This window comes from Typopeltis vanoorti, chromosome 20 (assembly GCF_054136105.1).
Source record: "Typopeltis vanoorti isolate ZY-2024b chromosome 20, IOZ_Tvanoo_1.0, whole genome shotgun sequence".
NCBI classification, from domain to species: domain Eukaryota; kingdom Metazoa; phylum Arthropoda; class Arachnida; order Uropygi; family Thelyphonidae; genus Typopeltis; species Typopeltis vanoorti.
The window spans coordinates 81,880,336-81,904,874 of NC_143568.1; the positions used below are offsets into that span (position 1 = coordinate 81,880,336).

At 34.0% G+C, this 24,539-nt stretch overlaps 1 protein-coding gene across 4 annotated transcripts in view; it reads right to left on the reverse strand.

Annotated features, from left to right (window-relative positions):
• Positions 1-24,539, reverse strand: part of LOC150095599 (trafficking protein particle complex subunit 13) — a 200,329-nt gene that overhangs the window by 73,234 nt on the left and 102,556 nt on the right. For all 4 annotated transcript variants that reach the window (XR_016550085.1, XR_016550084.1, XR_016550086.1 and 1 more), the window contains exons 8-9: positions 14,858-15,062; positions 7,571-7,671 (exon numbers count right to left, since the gene is read on the reverse strand). Coding sequence is in view for 1 of the 4 variants with exons in the window: in XM_090410598.1 (XP_090266724.1) it covers positions 7,571-7,671; positions 14,858-15,062 (306 nt within the window). In the remaining 3 variants the exon portion in view is untranslated. The remainder of the gene's footprint in view (positions 1-7,570; positions 7,672-14,857; positions 15,063-24,539) is intronic.

Consider the following 24,539-nt stretch of genomic DNA (forward strand, 5'->3'; position numbering starts at 1 on the left):
CCATTTTTGTGTTCTTATCTTATCTTTGCTCTGGACTCGCCTTGTTCACTTTCTTTATTATTTCCAGTTTTTCTTCCAATGAGATTGCTTTTCAAATCATTTTCACACTTTCACTTTTTTGTTCACTAATTCTTTTACTCATGATGAAAGGTTGGGAAAATACTTTAAAATAATAAAAAAAAAATGTAAAGAAAATAATTGCAAAGGTATGAGATATGATCAGGAAAATGCTATGTAATTAGCAGACGACATAAATTTTGACGGTAAAAATTTGGAACATAGAGTACATGGTGGTATGCCATTAAAAATAACTTTGTAAAATGTTTTAAATCAGTAACTAAATTATTTCATTCTGGTGAGTGATTTTTTAAAATAGTCAGCCATAAAAAAAAATGTATAGATAGAAAATTTTTAAAATCTGTAACATTTATTTTTAAGATGTATATAGGCGCACTAATAGAATTTTAGAGGCGTACTAATCAAATTTTGGTATCGAAATTCACTAATCGCACCAATCAAAAATGCATTAATTGGGGGCACATTAATCGAGGGATTACTGTATGTATGTGTGTGTGTGTATATATATATATATATCAGTGCCGTCGCGTGCTCATTTCGGTTGGGTATGCTGTCATGTGGATTATGCAACCCGCGCTACAAATTTCACGTTAATTTGACCGTATGCATGGGTGTGCGTGCGCTGAAAATTTTCCACAGGGGGGAAGCTTGGAGACAAATAATTACATCAATAAACATCTTTTAGCTTTTTTTGATGTAATTATTTTTTCATGTAAACTATAAATACATTGTGGTCATTTGGCATCGATTTTAATGATCTTTAATTCTTGGGAGAAAAAAAGATATTCAGAATTAATAGATTTCAGCACAATTTCATATATAAAAAAATTGACCAGCATATTTTATTCAAAAGCAACTAATTAATTAATCCTAAATTAAATTATTTCAGTTTAAAAGACAAAAAAATCATAAAACTAACAAGTAAAATAATATTAAATTACATTAATAATACTTATCTTTTAAAAATGTAATTTTTTGTTTAAATTTGTTTCACTATATTACAATTCACATCACTCTATAACACGCACACAGGGCAAACTAACCGGTCATTCTCCACAAATCAGAAAAAGGTGAACCAAAAAGAAGAACATGTGTTTTATTGTTGCAATAAAACAGCATATCTTGCAGACTACTCAAAGAAGAAGAAACAGGCATAGTGCATCAGCGTTCATCTTAATTGGTCCAATGCAATTAATTGCAGGATAACTTTGAATACTTCTGCGTAGAGTGGGGGAACAATCTGTTTTAGGATTTATTAGAAAACAAGACTGAAGGAGAATGCTATATTTGATTGGTATATTTGAAATACTGAAAGATGAAAATATGTGAACCATCATTTAAGACATGTAAGAATAGATAAAAAATAAGTGTGAGTAGAAACACTTTCATTAATGGTCAAGGATAATTAATAATTATCATTTGTGATATCTGTGTCCTATAATTTCTGGGTAGAACGAATAGCACAATCCTATAAATTCTAAACATGAATAAGTAAATTTATGATGGCATAATTAAAAAAAAAAAAACTTATGAAGAGAGAGAGAGTATTGCAGGAATAAATATGGTTTGATGGAGCAGCAAATCATCTCGTAAAATTTGTTGCACGTTATGTGTATTTCTCTGGTTTGTCTATATTTTGCTGTGTTTTCCAAGAAATTTCTTTTGTTTACTGAGACTCAGTATACATAACATCTGATCATTATCCGGAATTATTAATTAACATTAATTAATACAAAATAAATTGCAGAATTTTATTGAGACAAGTTTAAAAATTAACATAGAATTTCATAAAAATGAACTCATAATCTGACATACACATTGTTGTATACAAATTAATATCAACCTATTATAAATTTATTAATATCAATATATCAATTTATTAATGATATTTTTGCTGTTGTACATTAGATCCCAAATGCTTTATATCAGGTTCGTATTTGTCACTTTTAGTAATACACACGCGGAACTAGATTCATCAGTCATTCTATTTCTTAAATTGTCTTTTATAAAATTCATTTCAGAAAATAATGACTCAAGCATATGTAGAGGAGAAAATTAATTATGGCATAATCATAAAGAGTATTAATACACTTATGTATACGGTGTAGCATACTGACAAATATAAAAGTACGCATTTAAATTAGTTATCAATCAATCGCAGGACTAATGCTACAATATTGTACTGTAGTTTTCTCAGGCCGACATCATTAAATTAACTTGTGCTACGTTTCATTGGCATATCCCATTCCGATCTCCAAAAATTTATAATATTATTCAGTATAAGATTATTGATTATTGTATTATTAAATTGGTTTTAATGATGTTGGCTTGAAAGAAAAAAAAAAAAAAAAAGGTAGTGAGAAAAATATTTATGCATTGTAACTCACCATAGAAGTCAGCAGAGCAAGAGAAGCAGCAGAAGGATTTCGACTTGTCAGCGAATGCTTACCGTCGAATATAACTTGCCCTCGTGAATAACTGGCACCCCTGATTTCACTTTACGAAAAAAGGCATTAAAAGGTTTTGCATATATACCTCCATACAAAAAAACAACACGCCCTCCCCCAACAACCATTATATACTGTAGATGTAAGAAAAAAAAATAGTTTTATTGTATCCCTGAATAAGGTACAGAAGCTTTTGCAGTCTGTGTAATATATTTCTCAACAAATAGTGCAGTTAGAGACAGCTGGAATAAAAACGGCGCTAACTAATGAATCACATGTACCCCTCTCACAGAAACTACCCTATATAGGCAAGCAAAACCATATGTTGCACTGGAAACATATCTAACTAAAATTACTGTCCAATTTTTCAATTACATGAAATAAGCTTGTTTGACTGCATTTGAAATTCTCGATGTCATTATGACAGATCACAAAGGCTAACTTCAAATAAAATTCTACCACGAATTGAAACATGCCATATAATGCTTGTGCAAGTTCCCCTTCCAACTCAAACGCAAACAAGGCAATAAAAATCAACCAAGGGTTGAAACTTTGTATGACTTGAACCCGCCGGTAATGAGAAGTTCTGTCGGAACGATAAATGACACCCTGTCATGAATGTCTTAAAACTAAGAAATATATAGTGAATGTTGTTATGATAGTTGCAGATGTTATGGAATTCGGTTGACGAGAATTAGCATTTCAACTCCAAAATTGTCGGTTCCATTTGCCTTTGGGTCGCGTGATCTTTTGTTAATACTGCACCAATCAAATTCACGTGTTCATAGCTGCTCTCTCCTGTAAAACAAAAGTTAACTTGTATGTATTGTAACAATTAAAAAAAAAGTGGAATAATTTATAAGCATATAAAAGGATATCATATGTACATCGTTGACGTGCCAGCAAAATTCTCGGGCATGCCACAGGTTCGGCACTGCTGTCCTATAGCAGTGTTTCTCAACCTATGGTCAACGATGAGACAGGTGGTCCACCTGTCTCATCGTTGCAGACTTAAATTAACCAAATAAATCTATATATTTTAATTATCCAAACAAAACAAATTAAAATTGAATAAGTAAATAAAAATTATTGAAATAAAATGGATACTTAAAAAAATAAAAATAAAAATAGCAGCAGAATGATGAGTAATAAAAGAGAGGTGAAATGAACAACAATATGGTTTTAATGCTTTCACCCTCCCTTGCTCTTTTGCCAGATTTGAAGTGAACACTGTTATCCACATGACCACATATCAACAATTGCTTGTTGCTTATTGATTTTTATTGTTGCAAGTTTTCCTCCTTCAACCAAGGCTTGATATATCTTCAGAGGTGCTAAGTAATACTTGGACAAAGTGTGTTGTGAGTTAACCTCAGTATTTATATATTTTTCGGAAATCGCGAGACTGAAAGATAAAAGCAAGCCACCAGTTGAGTTGAAATGCTAACATACACACGTGCGACCACTTATTAGTCACTTTGTTGCTCTGCAAATGACCTCAGATGTCGAGGCATCCTAAAACCTAATCCTAATTAGTCACTTTGTTTGGCTGCCCTGCCTACCATGTGCTCAACCATCCCCTCCACTCCCTCTGTATAATCTTTAAAAATTTTATAAATGAAAGTATGATAGTTTCATTTTTATTTTCAATTTTACTTCAGAGCCACATGTATGTACCCAAAGAGCCGCATGTGGCTCGCAAGCCACAGTTTGCCGACCCCTGGGCTAGAAGAACACCAGTCTTATATTCAATATCTTGAACCTGAACTAGACATAGAGTTCATTGGAAAAAGACAAGAGTCCTTCATAAAAGTCGGTTCCTCATGGAATGGCTTTATAAAGAAACATGTGAAACTTTACTTCACTCTCCTAACTTAAACAGATCTGATGGTTTTCGTCTATCCCCTTTATGGAAGATAGTACTTTATAATTCAGATAATCTTTCTTAACTTTTTATTGTATATATGTAATTTTTTTTAATTTTTAATTATTATTTATTTTATTTCTTTTTTTTTTTTTTCATTTTTTTCATTTTTTTTGAAATTTATTGACCTTTTTAATTATCTTACACAAGCTACTTAGGTGGTGCTTTTTGGAATTGTCAGTTATTGTTTAATTTGAGCTTAAAATTTAATGAAGATGCCTGTGACACACAGGCACAAATTATACTATTAAATAATCTTTTTACGTGAGTTTTTCCGTTATTAATTTTGTATTTATATGTCTGTTCACGGTTTGCTATTATTAAAACCTTATATAATATATTTTAAGATTTTCACTACCCAGACATCCACTGAAACAGTAATATAAATTTAATAATATAAATATAAACAGTAATATAATATAAATCATGGTGCAGGGACCACCTGGAACCTTTCTGCAGTTAGCAGGTATAATTGACTTCTTATTTTGTAAGCAGAGTATCTTGGCAAAACATGTAGATACTGTGCTCTTGCCAAACAGCAAAAGCTCTGTGTGCACTGTATATGATAATAATATAAATACAAAATTAATAATGGAAAAACTCACATAAAAAGATTATTTAATAGTATAATTTTTGAATGTGTGTCACAGGCATCTTCAGTACATTTTAAGCTCAAATTAAACAATAATTTACAATTCCAAAAAGTGCCACCTAAGTAGCTAGTGTAAGATAACTAAAAAGGCCAATAAATTTCCTAAAAAAAAAAAAAGCTGACATTAACAAATCTATTCGTGCACTTGAAGAAGAGCTTTCGTGCATTTAAATCAAAGCTTTGGTCAATTTTACATGACGTCTCATGTACCGCAGCAGACAAAGAATTTTGAAAAATATGTGGTCGACAGATCAAAAAATTTGAAAAATTATAAAAAGAACTCTACCATCAATCCAAAACTTCCTACCAACATCATAATCAACCTTTCTTCAGTTACTCTGAAGCCTGAAGCACTCAATGCGCTTTCAAGTGGCCACAACTTTGCCATTGCTCCCAAAAAAATACCTGGTGAGGATATTATGATCCAGATCGAACGAGGAACCCGCCATCTTCCAAATCAAATTGCCGACAGTGTAAGACTGGATGTAGCTTGTGTCCTCTCCAAAGCAAGACCACGAGGAAATGAGGAATAATAAAGAAATAGTTATCACCAAAGCAGATAAGGGAAATGCAACTGTAATACTTAACCAAAAGGAAAGCTTAATGCTCTTCTATTAGATTGGACTACTTACCTCCCTATCGAATACAATCCCACCAACTCACAAATCAGAAAACTTCACAGGCTCCTTAAGAAAGTCACTTCTTGGTCTGTAGAAGTTACTAACAGATTAAAACCATTTAACTCTATAACCCCCGTATTTATGGACTCCCAAAAATACATAAAGAAAATGTGCCATTATGTCCCATAGTGGATGGCACTGATTCCCCCACATACAAATTAGCTAAACATTTGGCCAAAGTGCTCACACACTATACTGGCAACACACCATCACACATAAAAAACTCAGCCCACTTCAAAGCCTTCAGCCCACTAAGAAAACCTTACACTCCAACATACTGATATAATGGTCAGCTTTGACGTCTCCTCCTTATTCACAAATGTCCCACTCAAGGAAACTTTAGAGCTAATCCAAGCTAAATTTTCTCCTGATATCTCAGCCCTATTTCAGTTCACAATGAACTCAGGCTATTTCGTTCGGGAGAGAAAATTCTACAAACAAATAGAGGGGACAGCCATGGGTTCACCACTCTCCCCACCCTTGGCCAATTTCTTTATGGAGGCCTTTGAAGAAAAAGCTTTAGTCTCTGCCCCACAAAAACCAACCATATGGCTTCGCTACGTTGATGATGTGTTTGCTATTTGGCCACATGGCTCTGATAATACACTCCTCTCCTTCTTAACACACTTAAACAACCAACACCCCAGAATCAAGTTCACTCTGGAAAAAGAGGAAAACAACAGCCTCCCTTTCCTAGACACACAAGTCACCTGCCAGCCTGGTGGAACCTTGGTTTTCTCAGTTTATAGAAAACCCACCCATACAGGCAGGTATATTCACCAACAGTCCCACCACCCCCACTCACAACAATATGGAATGGTGAAAACACTATACAACAAGGCTAAACTAATCTGTTCTAACAACAAGGCCCTAAACACTGAACTAAATCACATCCTCAACGCTTTCTCAGCCAATGGCTACCCCGACCCCAAAAAAAAAAATCCAAAAAATATTGAAACTAGCAACCCTTTCACCATCTTGACATGACTTGACCTCCTGTTACACACCATACAGAAAATTGGCATCCCTTATCCGCTCCACTGAAGACTAACGACTTCCCCTAGACCTACCTGGTGTATACCAGGTCCCTTGCAGCTGTAAACTGTCTTACTTTGGCCAAACAGGCAGGACAGCGAATATCAGAATTTCGGAACACAAGGATTACATCCGGTTTCACAAGTACAGCCACTCTGGTCTTGCAGACCATGCTCTGGATACACGCCACAGGATACGGTGGAAGAAAGCTACAGTAATACACCGTAGCAAATTCAAATTCGAAAGACTATTCATGGAATCAGCCTCAGTCCTAAGAAACTCTCCAAACCTCAATAAATTTGGCTGCATGAGACTGTCCCAAATTTGGGAGGCTTACATCAGCCCAACGACAAGAACACCTACATGGCCTGCTAGGGGGCACCATCAGGACTTTTAAGAGAACAATAGTTTCATCACTTCATTCTCAGTTACTGTGTTGTAGTGCCTACGTGCACATACCTTTTTTGTAAGTTCCTTTTGAAGATGGCAACGTGACATCGCCGAAATATCAGAAATATTTATTAAAGTGTAATTTAATGTATATTCTTTTGTACATTGTCAATTCCTTAAGTGATTTAGTAAAACAATAAAAATGATACCAGCATACCTGTTTTCTTCCTAAAGCAACTTAGTGTCATAAAAGCAATTTAACAAAGAATCTTTTGTTTTAGATATAAATACAAATATATATATATATATATATATATATAAATTTCAAAAAAAAGTATAAATACTCCTCTATAAAAGTAATTACCATGAGTTGGTCACCCGGCAACCAATGGAGAAACATTTTTCTAGAGTAACAATGCTAGGTATTTCTTCTACAGTGATTCTAATATCCCCATAACCTGGTGCCTGTCAAAGATATTATATTCAATAAAAATAAAAATAAATAAATAAAGCTATGCTAAAACTTTCAAAAAATATAAAATAAAATAAAATGAATAAAGTAAAAATAATGCTGAAATTATAAACTGAGTATACTTTAAAATTTCTGCACATCATGCAAAATGTAGGACTAAGCACATAATTCTGATATACATTAGCACTGTGACACATGCTCAGACTGCGTTCCTAAAAAATTTAATACATCACAAATCAGCATACTGTGAAACAAGTTTTCTTGCAAGATCAATATTATAACAAAGGAGGTGTTTTCCTGAAAAATGCTAAATTTTAAAAATTAAATAAATGCATATATTATAAAAGCAAATAACCAGGGCTTCAGACCCAATGTCTGAGGCTTCTTGTGTATATCCTATTATTAGATATCTACCAAGTACTGAATGAATGATGATGGGCTGACAATTTAGGGACTAAGCTCACCAAACTATATTCTGTATTGACTTAAACCAAAATAAAAATGCTGGTACATTTATGATGAAATGTCATGCAGACTGAAGTGACACCTGATTAAAGATTGCACAGTCAAAAGTCCACTACTGCAACAAATCCAAACTCAGCAGACATGAAGATAGATACCATCAATGCAAGAATATGATTGGATAAGAAGATGAACTAGTAGATGAATTAGTGAAGTATCATGCTGACGTAACCAAGAGAGAGAGATGACTATAATCGGTGAGATTCTGCTAAACACTAACTATAAGATATTATGTTCAGGCAACAGTGATAGGAGAAAGGAAGAAGTAGTTATATGATTCCACACTAAATACAAAATTAAACTGTTGGAATAGTACGTAATTTCAAGTGGGATGGTACAGGCAAATTGCAAAATGGGAAAATTGGACAATGATACTTATTTGGGCTTATGAACCGACACAATAAGTTTTACTAAGGAATAGGTAAAGGATTTTTTTTTTTTTTGGAATTATTAGAGAAAGCAGGCGACATAAAGAGAAAAGTAAAAGCTGGTTATCATCAAAGAATTCAACAGCAAAGTAGAAATGAATACTAGATATATAAGAAGGTTTTGGAAAACTTTAGAGAAAAGAGCAAAGTAATAATAGTGGTCATTATTTGTTGCTGGATTTTTGTTCAGTACAATGGACTAGGCATTATTTTTTTTTTTTTAAACTGATTCCCACTCATGAAAGGTTGAAGCCTACAATATATTAGTGCAAAGAGTGGGTTAAGGATTTTTTCCTATCTTTTTTTTAATTTATTTTATATATATTTATATTTTAATGATTTTTTATATAGTCAGGAAACCCTGCTCTAGAGACCAAACATGGAACTTTTTTTAATTGCTACTTCAGGCCTCCAATAACACAACAGTGGTCACATACCAGGCAATGAAATTTATCTCCCATCTAAAGAAAATCACAAACAACCATGCCCATTGCAGGATTGGAACCTGCAGTGTGTTGGTTGGAGAGGCAGATTCACTAACCAGTCAGCCAACCAGGTCAGCAACTTAAGTGTTTCGACTTAAAGATGCTCATAAATTCACATAGAGAGAACACACAAGAAAAATATTACTGTTATTGATGATAGTGATATCTTCACATTGGTTAATTTTGAGTATGATAAAAATGAATGCCATATTGAAGAGAAAAATATATCTGAAAGTAAGTCTATAACTAACTCCTATTGCATTCTCACAGAAAGCAATTATTCAGCTATCCGATTACTGATTTTATGTTTCATTCTTCTTTTATTCCTCAACTATTTTCCAACTAAGTCAGGAATTCAACAAACAAACTGAATTCCTGAAAATCTTAAACAAGAAATTAAATATTATTTAATTTCTTTTGAACTCTCACTGAAAAAAAATTACTCCATTTGGTTTTATTCATTGCTTTTATTCTTTATAATTGTTTAACTACTTTCCAACCAATTTAGGATTGCTACATGCATGCAAAATTGCCAAAATTTTAAAATGTTATCTAATTTCTGAATGCACCATCTCAAAGAAATTACTTTTGTTTGGTTTTATTTATTTACTCTAATTTACATATGCTTAGTGTATTATTTTGCATTTAATTTATACAACTGTATTTTAGAGCTACAGATCTTTCATTGTATAAACTGCAGCTGCAGTGCTACTGATCATTGAATTCAGTTTCTAGTAGCCTACAGTCCAGCAGGCTACAAAAATGTGTGAGTATAAAATTGTTTCCTGTGTAAGTGTTCATATATTAGCTGAGGCCAACAGGTTTGAGATTTACTGTACTGACAATTACTGAGTGTGTCTGCAATAGTCAGTACTTTACTCAGTTTAATAAAGCTACCTGCATGCTTCATTATAGCATAATTAATAAGCAGTAATATTACTGTGTTTGCATATTTAGCTCTGTACAATGACTCTATTTCAAGACATTTCCTTTACTAGCATCCGGTCATCCCAAAAGTAATGTAGTTTTTTATACTGTACTTGTTCAAACGTGTCTCAGCTTATCTAAACATGAATTTTTAAAGCTTTATCTGATAAGCTGAGGTGGCCTCATTCTAAGGAATTCCACTTTGCAAGAACAGGTCACTGAAGAGCACATTAGGCACATCATGCTTTATGAATTCAAAAAAAGGCAACAATGCTAATAACATTAAAAATGTGCAAGAAATGTATGGTGATAATGTTTTGAATGTGCGAAAGTGCCAGCGATGGTTCTAAAAATTTTGACAAGGAGGACTTGAGCTTGAAAGACTCCCCTCGCTCTGGGCTCTCTCGATAATGATATGCTGGAAGCCACCGTTGCAAGAAATGTCACTGCAAATGTTGAAGATTTAGCAAAATATCTTAATTCATTGTCATCAACATCATCATTGCAATTTGCAAGAACTTGGAATAGTGTCTAAGTTCAGCAAGTGCATTCCTTACGAACAACAATCAAAGAGGGAACGTGAACATCTACACTGCTCTTCATTCTTGAGAAGTTTAATCTCATTTTTTAAGTCGTGTAGTCAACAGTGATGAAAAGCGGATTACTTGACAAGAATGTTAAGTGCTGAAGGCAGTGGGTTCATTCAGGTGAATAGGTTAAACCTCAGCCAAAACAAGATCTTCACCCTCAGAAGGTTTTGTCAAGCATTTGGTGGGATATGGATGGTATTATACACTTTGAACTCTTGCCACAAAATCAAACAATCACAGCTGAAGTATACTGTGAACAACTTGATTGAATGAGTGAAAAACTGAAAGAAAAGAGGTGCTCTCTGGTCAACTGAAAGGGTGTTGTTTTTCACCATGATAACACAAGCCCTCATAGTGCAAGAATCACCTGTACTAAGATTGAGGAACTTGGCTGGGAAAAGCTTCCACATCTGTATTCTCCTGATCTTGCACCTTCAGATTACCACTTATTTGAAGTTTGCAACATTTCATTAATGAAAAACAATAAGATACACTAGAGGCACTGAAATTGAGCTTATGCGACTTCTTTGCCTCCAAACTTTCTGAATTCTATAAGAATTCTATAAAAATGGCATTATGAAGCTTTCACAATGTTGGAAGAGCATTGCTAATTCAAATGGAGAATATATTATTATTATAATTATTTTGTGACACCTACTCTACCACTCAAATCCGCCAACTACAGCAAACTGCATCATCTATACCAATACCATCGACTGTCCACCACCACTACTATTTTCACAGACAATCACAAACATTCATGCCCACAGAAGAATTCGAACCTACTGCCTTTTGTCTGGAGAGTGGATATGCTAACCACTCAGCCAACTGGGCCAGCAAAAATTAATTGGCAGCAACATTCAGGGTTCCCAGGTGTGGCTCAAGTTTGCTTAACTTCAGTGATCAGACAAGAACTGGTGCTTTCAAACTGATCTGGTCATGAATCCGTTCAAAACTTGATGCTAAAAATGACATTACTTTTGAGATGACTTGATTTGGGATGACTGATATGCTAAGTACACGCCTGCAGCTACAATAGTGAAACATATTGTTCAGCAAGCCTGCTAAATTTATATGTGGTTAGCAAATGAAGTAACAATCTTCAAAGTTAGAATGAAGTTTTATTTTTCTTCTATTCCTAACACAAAAAAAATTTTAGTTTTTATACAACTATTACACATGGGTTTAGTGAGTACATGTTTATCCGTTCTGCCCACCCCTTGAAGACAAGGGAAATCAGTATATATGAAGAGTAAGCCTGAGAGGCTCATGTTTTCATATTTTGCCAGTAATAAGAGTAATAATTTGTAAATTAGCATCTTAGCTTAGTTCAGCTAGTAAACCAGCAGTCAAAGAAAAGAATCAGTGAAATTGTAATGCTCATCACTGAATTTTCAGTGATTAAATTAAATTTTAATCCCATTAAACTGTATTATGAGACGTAAGGGAATATTTCAATTAATTAGAGTGCACATTTGATATACTGATTCTTGTTGCCTTTTACACTTGTAAACATACTGATATGTTCCTAAACATTAACAGAAGTTGAAGCAGGATAATCATTTTAATTACTCAAAAGGGAATAACAGAAATTGAACACATTTTTTTAATAATACAAAATGTATATAAGGAATACCAGAGATTAAGATTAGTAAATACTTCTTAGCAGAAAATACTTATAGATAGTTAAGAATCTAATCCTGATGAATCATGAACAAGGAAACCTTTAGCAGATTTAGCATTGGCTGCTTTTGTCCACAGTTCTAGAAGAATCTACTTCTTTAGAAGAATTCCATGGTGAATCTTTCTTTTGCTTTACTTGGCTAAAATATAGATATCTGTGTTTTTTCTAGTAAAATAAGTAACATAATATCAAAAAGAATTTTTTCATCTTTTTTTTTGGGAGGGGGGGGGGATTTTAAGAAGTAGTTCTTTAAACATAGTAGTGAGCAGTTAGAAATACCTTTTTTTTTTATTCAGCATTAAAATCGGAGTTTATAAGCACTGATTTCATTCTTTCTTTCTTTATGTGAATTCCATCCATAAAGCTATGTAAAACAAACACAGTACATTAGTATAAGTACAACAAGTGTCCACGCAGTTAGCTGAGTGGCTTTGCGCTTTGCAACCATATGCATGGGGAAAGTGTCCTGGGTTCGATTCCCATCGCCGACGTGAGGAGTTTAAGGATCTTCCTCAGCCATAGCCAAGTTAGCCAGTCTTGGGCGTGGACAGCAGGGTTTCCCCCCCCAGTTTATCTGGGGTTTTTCATCCTGCAAGCAGGCAAACCGACCCCATGAACACACACAAGGATCTACAGCCATAAATACTTAACCCCCCCATGAGGAGGCTCAACTCGCCCCAATAGGGATGGGGAAGAAAAGGGAGGAAACTCCATATGAATAATAAATAAAAGTATAACAAGTGGATTGATGGTAGGATAATACAGAAAAACCCTGCTCTGGATACTAAACATGGCACCCCCTCCCATGCAAGCTGCTTCAGATCTTACTACCTAAAGTCATTCACTTAAAATTCATGCACAGGGATGTAAATGCAAAGCCTGTTGCTTGGAGAGTGGGTATGTCATCCACTCAGCTAACCCAGACCTGATGTTTTCTTTCAAATTAAGATTTGAAAAAAAAAAAAAAATTTTTTGAACCTAACACAGACTAAAAATAGAACTTCATATCAGCCATTAGAAAAACTAGTAACACTGATTTCTTGCACTTTGGAATCCACATATTCAGCAATCAATCATGTTTTAAAACTTTTCTTAAAACCTTACTTTTCAAATGATGTAAGGACATGGCTTTTAGGTGTATGTACAAGAGATCTGATATTAGTCAATGGCATCAGAATTCACCATATATAGTAGTTTGAATATCTTGGCAAATTATTATTATTAAGAGAGACCTCCAGGGAGTCAGAGACTTATCGAGGGAGGCCACATACTACACACACCAGCTATCATACTTATTCTTGAATTCATTCACACTGCTTGCACTCACAACATCCAAAGGCAATCCATTCCAATCACACACTACCCTCTGAGAGAAAAATCTAGCCCTCACACCCTTCTTGGTTGCCTTCATTCTCAGCTTCCGAGGATGCCCTCTTGTTCTTTCCCCACCTTCCATAAATTGAAAAATTCCATCAATTGAAATCCTTTATGATCCTTTCAGAAGCTTGTAAGTCTCAATCATATCACCCCTCTTTCTCCTGTTTGCTAGTGTCTGCAGTCTACAAATTCTCAATCTGTCTTCATAATCAGTATTCCACAATCCTGATATCATTTTTAACACTCTCCTTTGTACTTTTCTCCAATATATCAGCATCACAACAGAAACCAGGAGACCAGACCTGTGCACAATAGTTCAAGTGAGGTCTTATCAAGGGATTTTGCCTCTTTACAAAGTAAAGAGGCAAAATAACATTCTTATCTTTACATGTGAACATTCGTTTCAGCATTGCGATTATCTTTTGAGTTGTATTTGCAATCTTTGCCACATGGCCCTTGAACTTCAACTTCCCATCTGTTAACACTCCAAGATCCCTAGCCTCAACGGTTTCTTCTAGCCTAATCCCTCCAATATAATATGATTATGCAGTTGAAATTATGTAGTTTAAATTAACTGTAGGCTACCTATTTAAACCATAATTTCAATAATTTAATCTATCAGTACACAAACTAGCCTTCCTGGCTTGAAAAATAGTTTATCCACCTTTCCAATGAACAGGCTGTCGATCTAAATACCAATATGGGCATGGATGTTAGTGAATGTCTTTAGGTAGCAGATGAATTTCATCATCCAATAAAACACTATCAGTTTACTGGTAGTGTTTTATTACTGGAGGATAGAAGTGACATGAAAAAAAAGAAGTTCTGTTTGGTCTCTAGAACAGGTCTTCTAATTTATCTAGCCCTTAGCTCACCTGCAATAATAAAAATGGAATAGGATTACAACCTTTCAAGTAGGATTCATATTCTGAAAAACTAATAATAAATAAATAATAATAAATATATAAAATTTTTAAAAACTGAATAAAATATTAATATCATATGTTAAAAGGCATTATATAAGAGGAATAAAAGAATGATCATCATCCCGAAGAAGGATTTCTTGGAGGGTATAAAGCACTTTAAATGCTTTATACCTACAAAGTCAGATAGTCAGAAAATAATGAGCATTTCATGAAAAACATAAGAATTTGGTATCAAGTTACCATTCTTTCTAGTGGGGATGTCTGAAGCCTTCCTCTTTCTCCCATATTTGTTCTCCATACAACATCCAGTCTACCAATACTATTTACTCCCTTTAATAGTTTGATATTTCCTTGGGTTTCCTGCCTTGGTACAAGACAAAAAAGGTACTGACGGCTGTCCAAAGGATTCAAGCAATTTACAATCCCAAATACTGGATATGTAGTTCTAAAAAATGAAAACAAGAAGGGAATGTTTTACTGAAGAAACTTAACTTTTCTATTGATTCAAGAATTTTCAAGATAATTTTTTTCTCTGTATGTTGTGTAAAAAAATTCTAAACTCTGGCTACATGATTTCTCTGAATTTCATATATGAAAAGAATTGACATGCAAAGAACACTTTTCATATCTATTCTAGAAATCTTTTTTCAGTTTCACAAGGCAAACAAAAACATGTCCTAATTTTGATACCTATTTGACCACTAATAATTTAATGATTGAAAAAAAATTATTCAGTAAGAAAAAAATTGGTAAATAGAAATTTTTGTTCTAAAGAGGTATTTAGATAGTCAGCAAATAATAAGCATTTAATGAATTCAAACATAATTACATTTAAAGAAACATGAGTATAATGGAACACTTATATTGATGTTTTATTCATATCAAATTTTGCCCAAGTATCAGGGATATCTTCAGTATGAATTCAAAAATTAAACTAGGAACATGTAACCTAACTGAAGAATCATAAATTAAAGATGCCAAGAAATTATATTCTTGGTTTCATTCTTTATCCAAATGTAAACAAACAAAGTTTGCAAGTGAATAAACTTCATGACTGGGCTACTTGTATATATAGGCTAATGACTTCACATCAATTGCCTTCACATCAATATCCTATAATCCAAGACACATATCCTTATGGAAATATATAAAGCTATACATTATGGGAAGGGCCACTAACCAGACTAGTTTTGACTTTTTATTTATATTATTTTTATTTATATTATTTTTATTTTATTTATTTATTTTTAGGTATTGTAAAATCTCTCATGATAAATTAAATTAGTTAACTTATCAAGCTCAGTTTTACAGGGGTTTCAAATACATATATACGAGGGTGGTCTGAAAAGTTCTCAGCCTAACAATGAAAAAACAAATCCATAATTTCAAAATGATTTTTATTTTTCAACATAATCTCCCTTAAGACTAATACATTTATTCCAGCAATGCTCCAGTGCCATTATCCTGTCCCTGTAGTGGTTCTCAGTAAGATCCACAAAATACCCTTCTACAAGCTGCAATCACCTCCTGATTCAAAGAAAAACGATGACCAGCAAAGAAGAGTTTTAGTTTTTTTGGGAAGAGATAGAAGTCAGAGGGAGCCAAATCTGTGGGGAACAGGGTGGATGTTCCAACAATTCATAATGCAGATCCCTTAATTTTCCCATTACCAAAACACCTTTGTGAGCAGGTGCACTGTCCTGATGAAAGACGATTTTTTCTTCTGCAAACCGGGTCTTTTCTCACGAATTTTTTCGTCTAGTTTGGTTAAAAGATCAGAATAATATTCTCCAGTTATTGTTTTACCCTTTTCAAGATAACTAATAAACAAAATGCCTTTAGCATCCCAAAACACTGATGCCATGAACTTTCCTGCTGATGGAAATGACTTTTTCTTCTTTAGTGCTGAACAACCGGCTTCTGTCCACTTTTTTTTTTATTGCCGTTTGGATTTTGGTGTTTAATGGTGAATCCAAGTCTCATCCATAGTAATAAATCAACGCACAAAATCAGTTTTATTCTTGTTAAAACGCTCCAAGTAATGTTCAGAGATTTTCATGCAAGTGCGTTTATGATCTGCTGTGAACCAACGCGGCACCCATCTTGTGCAAAGCTTTTTCATGTGCAATTCTTCATGCAAAATATATCCTACACATTCTTTTTAAATGCCTATAGTCTCACCAATGTCACGCACTTTGACTTGCCGGTCATCCAATACGATATCGTGCACTTGATCAATGATTTCTGGTGTTGTTACACTTTTTGGACGTCCTTCACGTGAATCATCTGCAAGGCTGGTACGGCCATTTTAAACTCAGCAGCCCATTTCTTAATTGTCAAAAACGAAAGAGAAGAGTGCCCATAAACTTTTATGAACTTTGAATGAATTTCTTTTGCCGTTAAACCTTCTTTTACAAAGAATTTTATAACTGCACAATACTCAATTTTATCCATTTCAAGGGATACAGACAACACTTTTGTTCAGACAGCTGTATAAAACAAACTACTTAATAGAATGACTTGCAATTTCACATGGATGCTTATGACAGATGTACCAACTTAGGAAAAAAAATCTTGCAGATAGTATTGCCATCTATGGTCAAGGCCAAGAACTTTTCAGACTGTCCTTGTATAATGAAAAATGTGAAGTTTGAATAATATTTAAATAATACCTTATATTCTTGTAAAGTACATAAAATAATTCCTGTTGATAGTTGTATGAAAAACTAAATAGAGGGGATTAAACAAGATTAGAAAAATGAATCAGTAAAAATAAAAGTTCGCAAGGTCTTGTGAACAAATACAGGCGCCCACATTAGAGATGTTTGAAGGGAGAAAGTCAAAGTGACGTCATCACACCATGGGGCAATCACAGAAACTTCAGTATTGAAACAAGGATTATAAAGATATTTAAGGGGACTGAGAAGGGACAGAAGGGCTCTCTTTTTTTTTTCTTTCCACTTCCCTTCTCGGAGGATCCAGTTCAGGCTGTGATTAGACGAGGCCATACCTGTGGGATTCCTGCTTCAATGCACAGAAGGATGAGGAGAAGGCCATTACTCGAGTACGTGACAAAGACATTGACAGTTCTTTTTCTAGCAACCCGATAGAAGATCACAATGGTTGTGCCAAAGGGATATCTTCCCGATATCAGCGGACTGTTTCCAGGATGAGATCCGCCATGTGGATGTGAGTTCTCCCCGATACAGACCAAATGACTGACCAGCAAGGGTAGAAACGGCCATGGTCGTAGGAAGTCCGAACAAAGTATCGTAACCCTAGTCAAGTGCACCGAAGTTATCTATGGAGCACCTAAGCAACTACTGTACCCTGAGTTAAAGGAACAGAAGAAAGAAAATCTGGACTGAAATTTTTTTCAAGTAACTGTTCTCTGAATGTAAAAGTTACTGTGAGTAGGCACACTCAATGTTTTTTTTTTTTAATTGTAGATGCATAGAATTAGTGTTAGCATAAGTGATAATTGTGCTTATAGAAAGGAATTGGTGTGAATTGAGTTTAAAGTTGTAAATATGCTAAAGTAATATGGTTATGATTATGTACAAAGAATGAAAGGAACTGAATTTGATTAGAAATAAGGGAACAACTGCTCTTACAATGTAAAGTTGTTGATCAATTTGCTAAAGTTATGTGGAAGCTATGTGTTTAACAATTAAATGAATGTTAAGCTGTTTCAGTATAGTTATAATTAAGAGAAGTAATTTCCTACCCATGAATGTATTATTTATAACATCTTACTAGTTAGCAATAAACTTGTTATATTTGTTTAATGACCTTGCCTGATCTTTTGCCAATGCACTGTCAAAATAATTGCGAACCTGTGTGCAAATTGACAGAGAATCACCATAACTAACTGCATGAATGGATGTAATTTATATGTAAGATTTACCTATGTTCCTCTTCCTGAAGTTCTCAGACTATATTAATTCAATTAGGATAGCGCAGTCGATAATCAAACAAATTTGTCTAGTTGAGAAGAATGAGAATTTTTGCGAACTGCTAATCACAAATTGGACACAATAGAAACCTTAAGGTCTGATTTGTATGCAGCAGGAACTAGGGACAAAGTTAAGAGGAGATAAAGGAGGGCCAAATGTAAGGTAGAGTTAATTTAAGTAAAGTGACAAAGAGTTATATTAGAGGCAAATATTAATTTAACAAATGTGCATTCTAGGATCTATTTAAGAGCAAATATAATAGATTAATTGACCCAATGCTGACAATCCAAGTATACATAGACATTAACAAAGGCGCAGTTGACAAAAAAGATAACAAAGGTAATAAAGGAAACACAAGAGATATAACAGTATCATTGGTGGGAGCCAGACCTAGAAGTGATACCAAGGTTGAAGTAATGCAGAAGTCATATTTCTATATATACAAGAAGCCAAAAGGGTCACACCTTATTACTAAAATACTCTGGATTAGAGATACATTGAAAGTTTTTTTCACTTGGTTATACTATAAATTAAAGGCGCCAAGAAATTATATTCTTGATTTCATCCTTTATCAAAGTGTAAGCAAACAACCTTTTGGCTACTTGTACATAGAGAAATGACTTCTGCATTACTTCAACCTTGGTATCATCAGTGGGTCTGGCTCCCACTGATGATACCTCACTAAAGGTCAAAACCAGTCTGGGTAGTGGCCCTTCCCATAATGCATAGCATTATACATTTCCATAAGGATATGTGCCTTGCATTATGGGATACTAAGTTTTTGAGGGATATGTTAAAACCGAAGTTTACTCAACAAAGCCTTGCTCTCTATATAATCTTTGTGCTAAGATGACAAATACGATCAGTATTGTAACTCAAACACAGTTGCAGAACATGTTCAGAGGCACTTCAAAATCATATCATGCTTTGTATTATCCTTGCTAGGTATAGTACATTGAAAGTTATTCCTACAATATGCTAAATCATTAATAAATTCCCTCTCTATTGCATTTTGCAGACTGTTTATGTCTCATAAAGCAAAGTTATTAAAAATTCCAACTGCTTGAGGACTTTACAGACACCATGTATAAAAAATGTCATTAGGACCTTACAGTTAGAACTGTGCTACTCTATTCACATGTAACTGATAACTTCTCATTGTTGATTTTATAGTTTTGTCTTAGGCCTTATTTAATTTTGAAATTCGTACTGAAGATACACTGCTCTTGACACGCAGGCAAAAACTGTATGCAAATTTCCATTGTATTAATTTTTTTTAAAATAATATGTATATCTGTTTTTGGAGGTAACAAATGAAATTATACGTGGAAAAAAAAATTAATTAATAATATAATAAATAAATAAATAAATCCTCTAAGAACTTTTCATTCCCAAAAGGAAGTAAGCAGATAATTTCCTCCCATATAGTTCAATGCATTTCCGAGGTAACTGGTATTTATTTGTTGTGCATGCATTTGACATGTGTATGCATACACGTGTCAGGCATATGAGGGCATACTCACATGCCTGACAATCCATTTTTTGCTGAACTAAAGGGACAAAAACCTGAGTTGCTCCCAAAATGGAAAATCCTACTTACCTGCACCAAAGATCAATATAGGAATTGCCTGAAAAAAAAGCCTAAGAAAACAGTCCCTGTAGGTGGTCTTTTTCAGCCAATTCTGGACTTGTAAAATTTAACTTAGATTTTGCTAAATCTGTTTAATGCAATTACTGAATTTTAAGAAGGTGACTTGAAATGAATGGCTTAACTTCTTATTTCTTTTTGGCAATGAAAACTAATAAACAAGACAATCAAATAAAAAAGAGGACATATATGCAAGAAGCACCTCTGTAACTCAATCAGTGGTGACAATGCTGTTTAGTTGGAAATATCTGGATCTAAATTCTATTTGAGATGCAAAGAACACTTTCATAAGAGTTTTTCAGCTAACTGCAAGTTAACTAGCCTCAGACAGAGATGGTAGAGGTTTTTTTGAAGACCTCCCCTTCATATCTCACAGGCAAAACTAGCCAGAGAACACATACGGTTGACAGACATAACAGATTATAGAGATAGAATTAACTTCCTTCTCATAGCATTAATTAGGTTTCTATAAAACCAAATTACTTAGTAGTGACAAGTGATTAAATAATCAATTAAGGGGAAGACAAACATCATCTCATCTATAAAGATCAGATAACATAATATCCATTTTAGTTTTGCGAAGTATACTACTGCATCAAATTTCATAGCCAAACTGATAACTTCCATAATCCTGCATGTAGCAATTTCAATTCTGGTACTTGGAAAAATTCTGTTAGCTCAGTTCTTGTTTTTAATATAGAAATTACTAGCTCACAAAAAAGATAACCAAGTATTCATCACTCTCTTAAAAATGATATATAAATGTAAACTGAGTGAAATTAATCACTTTACATTATTAAAGTGACTTTCTTTGGAAAATTCAAGTTTACTTCCTTGAGTAAGTTTTCTTCCAAAGCCAATTTTTCTTAAAGCAAATGGAAAATAAAAAACCATTACAGGAAACATACTTCAGCTGCTATGGGTCTGTTTTAAGAATAGCAGTGAAGCAACTAAGAATATAAACTTAGTATATCCTACATGAAAATTGCATATGTTCTCTAGACTGTCTGTAATGCAGAGATAAAAACTCCTGAATTTTCAGAAAGAAAAATCCTGTCACATTAGTATGATCCTTGATAATTCTACTCCAGTTGAAAAGTACCTATGAATGCCCACACATTCTAAGTAGGATATGAATCCAGAATTTTTCAATAAAAGAACACATAGTTCTGCTGGCTGTACTATGATAGTGCTTGATCAGTTGTAAAATTGCATTGTAAAATTTTATTTTCCTGATACTTTTTTAATGATAACCCTGACTATAAAAAGCTGTAGTATATCAGTAATGTGGGTATGGATTACAGGTTGATAATCAAAGAGTCCTTCTGCTGATATCAAGGATGTTCTCTCTCTCTCTCTCTCTCTCTCCCCTCTCTCCTCCAATGGCAATCTCTGCCACTAAAGGACTTTTACAAAGATCCATGTTACTATGGGATGTGAATGCCTACTGCAAAGTAGAAATACACTGGTGTCCAAAACCAAACGACAAACACTACTTATGAAGATTGTGATTGCAACTGCAAGTTCAGACGAATCAACTTGTGGCAATTTGTACAACTGACAATTTTGAATAGAAAGCGGGTACACGCTCAAATTTTCAAATCCCATGCAAAGGGGTCATGTGGTAGCACTCAACAGGATAAAAGACAAAAGGCTGTATTAAGTGAATTGTGTTTGAAAGAAGGAAGCTCTTTTCATGAAGGAATAAAGTTGCAAACTTGGATGTCTTGTAATGATTTCAAGTGGGGAAGAATTCCCCACATGAATTATTGGAAAGCTTGAACAAGGTCACAGAATTATTGATACTGCCAGAGAGTATGAAATCTCAATAAGTTCTGGATAGTGTTTCAAACCAATGGAGCATGTTCTGGATGTTGCTAAGAGGTTGCCCTCACTTCACCATAGAGCATGATGACAGTTTTAGTCATAACAGCAAAAAGTAATCAATGTACCATGGGAATTCAGCTTGCAAGTCAGCTCCCAGCAGCGGTATGCAAATATCTCAACAAATTATGGCAAGACACTGCGACACATAGGCCTATAAGTCCGAAAATCGGTAGTCTTCTTCCCATTTTACACAGCTCAATGTAGAGCATGTTTTCAGTGGTGTTGTGTCCATAAAAACTGAACAAGACATCAATGGGCTAATGTGCTCATTACAGATGAGAGTCGTTTTGATCAACTTTCCTGTGATTCTGGTGTGAAAGTGGTACTGCTTACCATTGCAATAATGTTCTTGAAAGGGATATATATGGTCATGGTATGGGGAGGAATTATGATTGATGGACTCACCAAGCTAGAAGTGCTGGAAGGACTATGACTGGTGAATGATATTGCAATGAAGTTCTTCAACATCATGGTTGATTATTCCATGATGCTGAAAGCAAAGAATTCATTTTTTTGGATGACAATGCCACATCACATTGTACACAAGCAAGGAAGATACTTCTGGAGACTAAAGATATTAATCAAATCAAGTGGCCAGTATGCTTCGCAGATCTCAACCCCATAGAACACATTTCGGATGCAGTAGGGAGACACATTGCTGCTTGAAATTCCCCTTCCAGAAAACAAAACAGGCTTTATCCTTGCTCTGAAGAAGGAGTGGGCCAGTCTGCCTTAAGAATTCCTGAATCACTTGGTGCTAAGCATGGTATGACTTTGTGACAGTGGCTTCGCAATTTGGGGTGGACATTCTATACTGAAATGTCTCTCCGCATAGTTTTCAGTGAGCACTGTACATTTATTCCTTAAGTATGTCCTTAGGAAATTTGTAACTTTCGCTAAAAAGTATTGCAATTTAATTTGTATGATATTTATAGAACATATTTTGTGTAATATGATTTATTAGTATGCTGGCAATAAATTTATGTCCACATTTGGCTGTAGTCATGAAAAGTTTTTTTTATATACAGGTAAAAATGTAGTTTGTCCTTAGCTTTTTGACACCAGTGTATTATCAGATAACCACCAAGACTTGCATTAATGAAAAACCTCATAGCTTATCTGATTAATTGTTATGTCATTTATGTGAGGTTAACCAAAAACCAAAACTGTAAAACTTACAGTGTATTAGTATCATAGATGGGCTAAGGGTTATATAATGAAACAATACCCTTAGAGACCAAACAGAAAACTATTTTTCCAAAGTAAATCATGCCTCTAATAATCAAGGTGGTTGTGGTTTTGCAGTAGTGATGACATTCATCTATCACCCAAAGCCATTCATTAGTATTTACCATCCACTTGGCCAACCAAAATGGGATATGCTAAATGGGATATGAATTTTATTGCATGATGTGAGATCAGTTTCTAATTATTGGAGGCCTGAAGTGGCTTGAAAAAGGTTTCATGCTTGGTATGTAGAGTAGGGTTTCCAGACTACGAAAAAAACCAATTTAAAAAAAAAAATATATATATATATATATACCCAAGGTAAAATACTTTCTACATTTATATCTCCTCCTGAGATTTTTATTTAATAAGGTTAAAACACCTTATGGTAACTTATTCTGGTAAAATACGTATAAGCTCTGTATTACTAAAATCTTGGTATTTCTAGCCTGGCTCCCACTGATGAGACCTCAATAAAGGTCGAAACCGGTCTGGGTAGTGGCCCCCTTGCCTTTAATGCAAAACATCATACATCCCCTTCTTGGAGATGTGTTTTGGCATTAAGGGTAAATATTAAGATTAGTGATCAGAGCTTATGCCACCTTTACCATGAGTTGCCTTGGTCTTGCACTACGTGCAGGATCGGCTAGACTTGCATCACTTGCAGGCACAAACTTGACTTGTTTGCCTACTTGGGAAATGGAGTAATACCAGGTTTAAAATTGCTTGGTATTTTTAACATATATAATTTTATATTTATATATATATATATATATATATATATATATATATATATATATATATCATGCCCCTTTTTAATATGTGATCATAGTTGCCTCCATGGCAACTATGATTAAAAATATTAAACTTTGAATTAATTTTAAACATATTAAAATGATGATGTCATTCTTTGCAGGTCTTTGGAAATTTTCATGTATAGCAATTTTCAGAATTCTTCACTAATCTTTGCATTAGACTATATACATATAATTTAAAAAATAAAATAAAATAAAAATCCTTATCTCGTTCATGACACTACCATATTGCAGGCTCAAAACTTTTCAAAGTGGAAGATACATTCAAAAAAATATAATAATAATAATAAATAATTTCTCTTAATATAGCCAAGGAAGAACACACATAATTTGTAGTGTGGTGCCAAGCTGGGGTACACCCAGTGGTGAGCTATGGAAATTTTAACAAA